General features: G+C 36.1%; 2 protein-coding genes and 1 pseudogene across 2 annotated transcripts; 2 read left to right on the forward strand and 1 right to left on the reverse strand.

The window, feature by feature from the left end:
* The window catches only part of LOC111830479, a 16,831-nt pseudogene extending 16,245 nt beyond the window's left edge, over positions 1-586 (forward strand).
* Positions 587-3,064: 2,478 nt separating this feature from the next.
* Positions 3,065-4,315, forward strand: LOC17875255 (putative serine/threonine-protein kinase). Its single transcript, XM_006280603.2, has one exon. The coding sequence runs from the start codon at positions 3,147-3,149 to the stop codon at positions 4,251-4,253; it is 1,107 nt and encodes a 368-aa protein (XP_006280665.1). The 5' UTR covers positions 3,065-3,146; the 3' UTR covers positions 4,254-4,315.
* A 196-nt stretch (positions 4,316-4,511) lies between these two features.
* On the reverse strand, positions 4,512-6,370 carry LOC17876754 (UDP-rhamnose/UDP-galactose transporter 3). The gene is made up of 5 exons (XM_006279432.2): positions 6,022-6,370; positions 5,760-5,944; positions 5,403-5,603; positions 5,156-5,317; positions 4,512-5,079 (listed from the first exon to the last, which is right to left on the reverse strand). The coding sequence occupies exons 1-5, from the start codon at positions 6,158-6,160 to the stop codon at positions 4,714-4,716; spliced, it is 1,053 nt and encodes a 350-aa protein (XP_006279494.1). The 5' UTR covers positions 6,161-6,370; the 3' UTR covers positions 4,512-4,713.
* Between the last annotated feature and the right edge of the window lie 2,455 nt (positions 6,371-8,825).

Raw genomic sequence — 8,825 nt, forward strand, 5'->3', positions numbered from 1 at the left:
TATGGTGCGGATTTTGTTCAGGAGACTTCAGAGAAGATTCGGGTTCTGAAGCTGAACATGAGAGAGGCGCCGGATCGGCAGAAGTGTTATGCTGATAAGAGGCGTAAAGAGTTGGAGTTTGAGGTTGGAGATATGGTGTATCTCAAGATGGCGATGTTGCGTGGTCCTAACAGGTCCCTTACTGAGACTAAGCTGAGTCCGAGGTTTATGGGTCCTTTCAGGATTGTGGAGCGGGTTGGACCGGTGGCTTATCGGTTGGAGTTACCTGAGGTAATGCATGCATTTCATAAGGTATTCCACGTGTCGATGCTGAGGAAGTGTCTTCACAAGGATGATGAGGTGTTGGCTACGATCCCGGCAGATCTTCAGCCTAGCATGACCTTGGAGGCGAGATCAGTGAGGGTTCTCGAGAGGCGGGTAAAGGAACTTCGACGTAAGAAGATTCCTTTTATGAGAGTCCAGTGGGACTGTGATGGAGTCTTGGAGGAGACGTGGGAGCCAGTGGCCAGGATGAAGGCAAGGTTCCGGAAGTGGTTTGACAAGCAGGTCGAGGAGTAGACCGTTGGCTTGTTTTGTTTTGAGTTTTGTTTTGGTTGTATCTCTTTTGTATTCTCATTTTGGTGTAATGATTATGACATTGGAGATTAATAAGATGAGTATTTCTTGGATTTGACTTGTTGTGTCATGTGTAAGAGAAATATGTGCGAGTTTCTAAAAATAGAAAGTGTCGGGTTTGACGGTTCTATTTTTGGAAAGTCTCGGGGTGGTGGTTAGTATAGCATTGCGATGTTATAAGTGGACCACGGGAGGTATATCTGATCGAGAGATATGCTCGGGGGCGTTTAGACTTATTTGCTCGGATATGATGTGATGGCCTCGGATGAGGATTCGAGTACACGCTTGAGGGTGACGACCCGAGAGCGAGCGTGTGACTTCCCGGATACCGTAGCTAGAAGGCGGGTGGCCTAATAGTAAGCCGGTATGACTTGAGGGTTGCGACCTGAGAGCGGGGGAAGTGGTGAGGCTTCCTGGATACCGTAGTCTAAAGCTGAGGCCTGAGGACGAGCCGGTATGATCCACGGGTTGCGACCTATGGACGGGGGAGGTGGGTGTGTATGAGCAAATAGGGTCTGGAACGTGAGTATATTGATTAGATAGGGGCCTCGGTGAGGTCAGTTGTGTACTGACGGTTGTGTTGGAGGATTCGGGGACGAATCCTACTTAGTGGGGGAGAATTGTAACGCCCGTGTCTGGAAATCCGGGTGGTGTCGATCGACACTGTGGTCTGGTGTCGATCGACACTAGTGATTTTGGTTTGACGGTTTAAGTTTTAAATCGTCGGTTCAATTGAGGTTTTGGTTAGGGTTTAACCCTAGGTCACGTTTAAAAGAGTAAAGGTCGTGTTTTGTTGGGAGGTGGCCGCTTTTATTCTTTTAAAAGGTTTCTAAGTTCTCTAGAGAGGTTTTGTGAGGTTTGAGAAGTGTTTTGAGGCTTGTTCTTGGTGTTTCTGTCCTTGGGAAGAGAGATCTCGTAGCTGTGGTGTTAGGAGAGTCCTTGGTTGCTGTTGTTGTGATCTGTTCGTTCTTGTTCTGTCCTTTTGAAAGGTGAGTGCATGACTAGGCTGATCTAAGCAGTTTTGATGCATATTTTGAGTGTTTCTTCTGATTGATATTTGATTTCTGTGTTTGTATGCTTGTCTATGTGATATGGTGTCTTGGTACGAGTCTGAGAAGGAGATAGATCAGGCCTGGAGTCCTGGAGTTGGTGGATTCGTCGATGAGAAGCGCCTGGAGCGATGTTAGGGTTTCGGTGTCGATCGACACCAAGGGAGGGTGTCGATCGACACCAACTTTCTTTCTCGCGAGGACGATCGCGAGTGTCGAGCGACACCAGCGGATGGTGTCGATCGACACTGCTCGTCAGGACGGGTCATGTTGTGTTGTTTTGCGTTGTATTGGTGGTTGTTTGAGTTATACTTGAATGTGTTCATTTCTGCTTGTGTGTATAGCCAGTGGTGGGATGATTGCCTCACTAAGTATTTATGAAATACTTATGCATCTCTTTCTTTGATGCAGGTAAAAGCAAAGTGTGATCCGTGGAATCATGGCGAGGAGAGGAGGATGATCTAGGCACTCATTGGTGTTTTAGGTTATTGTTGGATTTATTAGGGTGTTAGAATAGAATTTAGAAACATGTTAGGATGATCATGTTTTGGAATAATGTTTGGTTGAACTTGTTGGTTTAATGGAATTGTTTTATTGGATTTTTGGTTAAGTCTTCCGCTGGTTAATATTGTTGGTTTACTTTAATGAGATTGTTTGGTTTAATTGATTTAAATTATTATGTCGGTTTAGCTGGTTCGAATTAATTGGGTTAATCCGGTTTGCATGTTTAAAGGAAAAAAAAATGGGATAGGTTTTTATTTGTTTTTAGGGTGTTTGGCAACACGTTTAGAGGTTTGGCAATAGGTTTTTGGTTTTTATCCTATAGTTTTTATTAGAAAAAAATTAAATGATTTTGTTTGATAACGGATTTATAAAACTTTCGATTAATAATAGAGATTCAATAGGATATGTCCGCTTTGCAACATAAATATATGTGGTTGCGATAATTGCATGTATTTTCGTTCGTTTAGTTGCGGCAAATTGACATTACAACGAACGCTATATTGCGTAATTAAATTTTGTAAAAATTGACTAGATTTAGCGGTTAAAAACGTTATGTTTATTTGAGATGCAACAGTTTGTAGTGACGAAACGAACCAGCCTAATATTAAAATACTAAAAATATTTCGATTTATAGCTATAAAATAATTAAACCAGTTTGAACGTACACACTAAAAAACACAAAATCTAACAAACATACTATTGTTTTTTTTCAGACACCAACGTATATTCCAATTCCAAATACCAAAAACAGAAAATTTCAAGCATTTCACACTAATCTCATAACCGCCAATATCAACAAGACACGTGCTACTTGCGTAGACTTGTCCACCACAAATCGTTGACTTGTTTTATCTACGACTCAATCAAACCTTACTCTTCCTCCTCCGTCACTCTCAATGGCCGATCAATCAAACCTTACTCTCTCTTTCTCAATCTCTCTTTCTCTCTCATTTCTCACATTAACTCAAAACAGTTTCCATGGATTACAAAACCACAACAATCCTAGCCGCGGCCTCATGCTCCATCTTCATGTTGATCATCTTGTTTATCTTAATCGTTACGTTCATATGTCGTCGTCGTCCTGCAATCGAAGACCAACCTCGCCGGAATTATAACTTCCCCGATCGCGATCTTAACCCCTCCGACAAGGTAACCGAAAGCGCTAGCTTCGATCCTTCAATATGTGAAATATCCATGGCTGAACTTACTATAGTAACCAAGAATTTCTCATCGGATCTTATCATTGGTGATGGAAGTTTTGGTCTCGTTTATAGAGCTCAGCTCTTAAACGGCGTCGTAGTAGCCGTGAAAAAACTCGATCACGATGCTTTACAAGGATTCCGAGAGTTCAGAGCAGAAATGGAGACTCTTGGTAGTCTTAACCATCCAAACATTGTTCGGATTCTCGGTTTTTGTATTTCGGGTTCGGATCGGATTCTGATCTATGAGTTCTTAGAGAAAAGTAGTTTAGATTATTGGCTACACGAGAATACTGAAGAGAACAGTCCGTTGACTTGGTCAACTCGCGTGACTATTGCACGCGATGTGGCCAAGGGTTTAGCGTATTTACATGGACTACCGAAGCCGATTATACATAGAGATATCAAATCGAGTAACGTATTGTTAGATTCGAATTTCTCGGCTCGTATAGCGGATTTCGGATTAGCGCGTAGTATGGATGCATCGAGGTCGCATGTGTCGACACAAGTGGCAGGAACTATGGGGTACATGCCACCAGAGTATTGGGAAGGGAATACCGCGGCTACGGTTAAAGCTGATGTTTATAGTTTCGGTGTTCTGATGTTGGAATTGGCGACGCGGAGACGGCCGAATTTGCCGGTTGTTGTTGATGATAGTAAGGAGGTTGGTTTGGCTCAATGGGCAGTGATCATGGTGGAGCGAAGTAGGTGTTATGAAATGTTGGATTTTGGATGTGTTGTTGGTGGTGAGAAGGGTGTGGAAGAGTATTTTAGAATTGCTTGTCTTTGTATAAACGAGTCGACTAGAGAAAGGCCTAACATGAATCAAGTTGTTGAGTTGTTGGAAGATTTGTGTCGATTTATGTATGAAGTCGTTACTCCATAAGGTAGTAGATTTATTTAATTACAGTATGTTTATAGTCTTTTCTGCTACCAAAAAAAAAAAAAGTGAAGTTGGTTAGAAATGGTAATAAGTGGGTAAAATATTTGCACTACTTCATTTTAATGGATTGTAAATATATAAACAGTCAAAAATAATAATTTATAAATTGTTTAGTTGTAAATATGTTTTAGCTTGATATATTGAAATTAATATGGTTAAGATGAAGTTAAAAATAAAGCAATATACTTTGTGAGTTCTCTGTAAAACAAAAACGTATGATCATTGAAGTTATTTCCCTGGAATTGAGTAGAGATTATAAATAACACAAAAACATTTGTATAAACCAAGTAAACTTAAGATCGAAGCCTAGACTAATCTTTGCGGATCCAATCTCTTGGTTTAGATAACACAACACATACACATTATAACAAAACAGACTATATGTTTCTCTATCCATCTCTGCCTAACCTTTTGTGTAACCAAGTTCAACATCTCTCGATTGTGTAGTTTCTACACCTTCCTTCAAAAGTCCAAACTCTTCTTCTGTTAAGCTGTGTTTCACACTGTTCAAAGCTTTTGCTGCAATATTAGACTGTTTCTCCAATTCCATAGCCCAACTATAGATTACCATTCCGACAATCGCGACAATCATTCCCGCTACGTTTTTGAAAGTCATTGCAGAATCAAATAGAACCCATCCTAGTGTAAGGATGCACACGGTTTTCATGTGACCTATAACCTGAAACGATACAGCTGAAAACCGCCCGATACAAAGGTACTGGCTTATGTTGCAGAAGACAGCTAAAGCACATGAGAGAAGGATGAATAGCTGCAAATGACAGAACATTAGACAACAATAACATAACAATATTAGCAGAGAGCCATAGAGAGAGAGAGATGCTTACAAAGCAACCAGAAGACATATTGTACTTCATAATGAACTTCCCACTAAGGAGATAATCAACCAAAGGACCAACAACAAGAAGCGAAAGAGCTTGAATCGGCGCTGTTTTACTCAATAGCTCAAAAGACCCAATTGAATACTTCTTCTGCAGGGAACCTATTAACTAACAACAACACAACGAAAACACACAATAGATCAGATATGATTACAACCAAATTTGACAAACAAAAATGATCAAAAAAACTTACAATCTGTTGCAACGAAGACGAGAAAATCGCGACACAAGCACAAATAAAACCTTTGGCATTAACCTTAACATCAGTCACAGTACAAATACCAACACCTACAACAACAACCACAACAGCTATCTTCACTTCTCTTGAGTATCTCTTACTATGTAGAATCCATTCCATAACACACACCACAGGAATCATACTCAGCTTCGAGATCTATCAACACAAAACACCAATTCTATTCACAGTTAACATATATCCAAATCCAATACTCAAAAAACTAAAGCAACTTGGTTCAAATTTCAATATACTAATCCAATACATCAAAATCAAAGCTATAAGCAAAGGATCGAGATCAAGATGCATAAGAACCTGATAAAACCCAACGGAATTGAGCATGAGACTAAAATTCATAGCAGCAATAGAGACATTAGCAACAATGGAGAACCAAATCAGCTCCCACATAGGTACATGCTTCGATGCAGAGAGTCCAGTAGCGTTCGATACCATACCAACCAATGCGGTTAACGCGAAATGGAATCCGGTTAAAGTCGTAGCTGGAAAACAAAATCAGATCTCAAAAAATTGATAAATCAAGGTGAGATCGGAGAAGAAGAAGAAGAAGAAGACGAACCGAAGCTAAAAGCGAATCCAGAAGAAGACATGAGTTGCTTATTCGCCATGATAATCCCAACGGAGCTTATCACATTCATAGCCCAAGCTCCCATATCGGAAACTGCTGAAGATGATTTTTTCTCATTCTCCGCCGCCATTTCTCTGGTCAAACTATCGTCGTCACCACCACCACCGCCGCCGCCGCCGTGAGATTTTCCGGTGATGCGAGAAAGAGAGAGAGAGAGAAAGAGAGAGTCACGCTTTATAGGAGGCTCAACGTCTTCTCAAGATTCTTCTCTTCTCTTCTCTCTCTCGTCTTTGTAGTTTTGTACAAATGCTTCTCTTCACGTTGAGAAAAATATCTGACAAATCTCAAATCTGAAATCTCTCTAATAAATTAAACAGTTTTTATATAAAAGGAAGACGTCAAAGTAGATTTAATGTTTTACTTTATTCGCATCAAAACCCATCATTACAATTTTGTTAATTATATAATGGGATAAAAAAAGAGTTAAAGTAATGTATTCCAAATATGATGATTAGTAAATGAGTATATTAATTGAGTATTTCGAATCATTTTTTGTTACTATAAAATGAGTAAAAAAGAGTTAAAGTAATGTATTTCAAATATGATGATTAGTAAATGAGTATATTAAATAAAAGTTATTGAGTTAATCGAATCATTTTTTTTACAATAATAATAATTGTTGTTTTTGCTGTAAGGTTTTCTTTTACTTAATTTTGCTATTGAACAAAATCCATTTGATATGTAGTATAAATTAAACTATTATATTATATAATAGAAAAAATGAGAGAATAAAAATAAGTAAATCATATAATTTCATTAAATTATTTATTGGTAGCATATTCAATATTTTATAACATATTACATGGATGATTTATTTTGTTTTTTCCATTTTTTAAATTTTTGTAAGGGTTTTAAAATATTACATTATAACTTTGCATATATGCGGATCCTAATTTAGTAAGTTATTGAGACATATCATAAATAAACATAAAAAACCATTAAGAATTTTGTTTGTTGTTTGTAATTTATAAAATGGCTAAATGAAACACTCAATTATTGTTTTAGACAAATAGATCTTCACTTTTGCATTGAGTTGACTCAATTAGTCCAAACCTTAGTCACTCTATTAACATTTGCCATTTTCATTTACTTTGTGTACAATTTATAGCATAAGTAAATATTCGAAAATGGTTAAAAACAAATTATAATAAACGTCAAATAAAAAAAATTACATTATGATAATAATATGCGACATAAAATTTGATTTACATATATCTGTATTTTAAAAAAAATTAGTGGTCATTTTATAGCTAATTTTGAAGTAAACCAAATACATATTTAATTTTCTTTATACATAATTTGCACAAAATTATTACATAAAATATAATTTTGTAATTTATTTTGTAAATATATATAAATGTTGACCGGAAAAATAACAGATTATACTAATAGTGCATGTTGAGCGGCAACTTAGGCAGATTAAGAGGCGGAGGGGAACCACTTTTGATGGTGCCGTTATTTTTGCATTACGCAAAGTCAAAAGTCTCTCTCTCTTGGTAACTTTTTTTGTAAGCAGCCAAATAAAAAGTCAAAACTTTGCATTTGTCTTCTCTCAAATAAACAAAAACAAAAGCTAGTGGAGAGATCACACAACAGTTTCTGTATTTAGAGCATCTACTTATAAATTATTTATGTAGAAAACCTGGAATTATTTTTTACTTTTTTGCGAATATTTACAGAAATATAAATTGATGATTTTTATAGCATAATTACAATATTTTTTCGCATTCTTTAAGTAAAGTACAGTAAAACCACTATAAATTAATAATGTTAGGACCAACAAATTCTATTAATTTATAGAAATATTAATTTATCGATAAATTAATTATTAATTTATAGAATGTTTTCCTCATTTGGTAAGTTTTTAAATCATTTTCATCAAAAATAAGATTTAGTAATTATAATCAATATTTTTTAGAATCAATTACAACAAAAACAACAATCATCATACATGAATAAAACACTATGAAATTTTTGATATATGAAATCTACTAGAATTAAATTTTAAGAAAACTTAATGTAAATTTGAGAATAAACAACAACATAATAGTCATATTTCACTAAAAAATTTATATGTGTATCGATATATATTAATAATTTTATGTAACTATTAATTTTTATTTTAATGGAACCATATATTTACATGGGATTTTGAAAAAATATTATCTTATTATTTTATCGAAATGTGTCAAAAATTATATTGATCCCAACTTGTAGAGGTTATTAATTTATCGAGTATTAATTTATAGAGGTTTTATTGTATACAAACAAGGTTTCTGATTTTGAGCAAATAAGAAGCGAGATGAGAAATTCACAATTCGTTGATCAAAATAAAAAGACAAGGATAAATAACATAAATGTTCAATGTTCATAGCAGTAAAGAGAAAAATCAAATTTTATATAAATACAATTTAAGCTCTCAGTATCTTTGGAGTAATAAAGGGGATAATCCAATTTCATATGAATATAATTTAAACTCTCAATATCCCATCGATTTTCTATGGACGGAAAAATAAAAATTTAGCGTTTTAAAATCTTATGGTTGGATCAATGACATCCCATGGGACGACTATTAAACTACAAAAGCGAAGATGGGCCTAGACTACTAGGGATTCCCATCTCCGTAAAAAATGTATTTGGACTAATTGGTTGGAAATTGTAGCGAGTGAGGCTAGCTCACATGGATCTGGTTCCACAGTAGCTTTGAGCACAGCCAAATTCCTTGAATGGGTGGG

This window comes from Capsella rubella, unplaced genomic scaffold, assembly GCF_000375325.1.
Source record: "Capsella rubella cultivar Monte Gargano unplaced genomic scaffold, Caprub1_0 scaffold_8, whole genome shotgun sequence".
Lineage (NCBI taxonomy): Eukaryota > Viridiplantae > Streptophyta > Magnoliopsida > Brassicales > Brassicaceae > Capsella > Capsella rubella.

Coding starts and splice junctions, on each gene's coding strand:
- LOC17875255 (XM_006280603.2), top strand. CDS start 3,147: ATGGATTACAAAACCACAACAATCCTAGCCGCGGCCTCATGCTCCATC.
- LOC17876754 (XM_006279432.2), bottom strand. CDS start 6,160: ATGGCGGCGGAGAATGAGAAAAAATCATCTTCAGCAGTTTCCGATATG. Junction 5,604..5,759: donor ATTCCGTTGGGTTTTATCAG/GTTCTTATGCAT, acceptor TTGTGTTGATAG/ATCTCGAAGCTGAGTATGAT. Junction 5,080..5,155: donor ATATGTCTTCTGGTTGCTTT/GTAAGCATCTCT, acceptor TGTCATTTGCAG/CTATTCATCCTTCTCTCATG.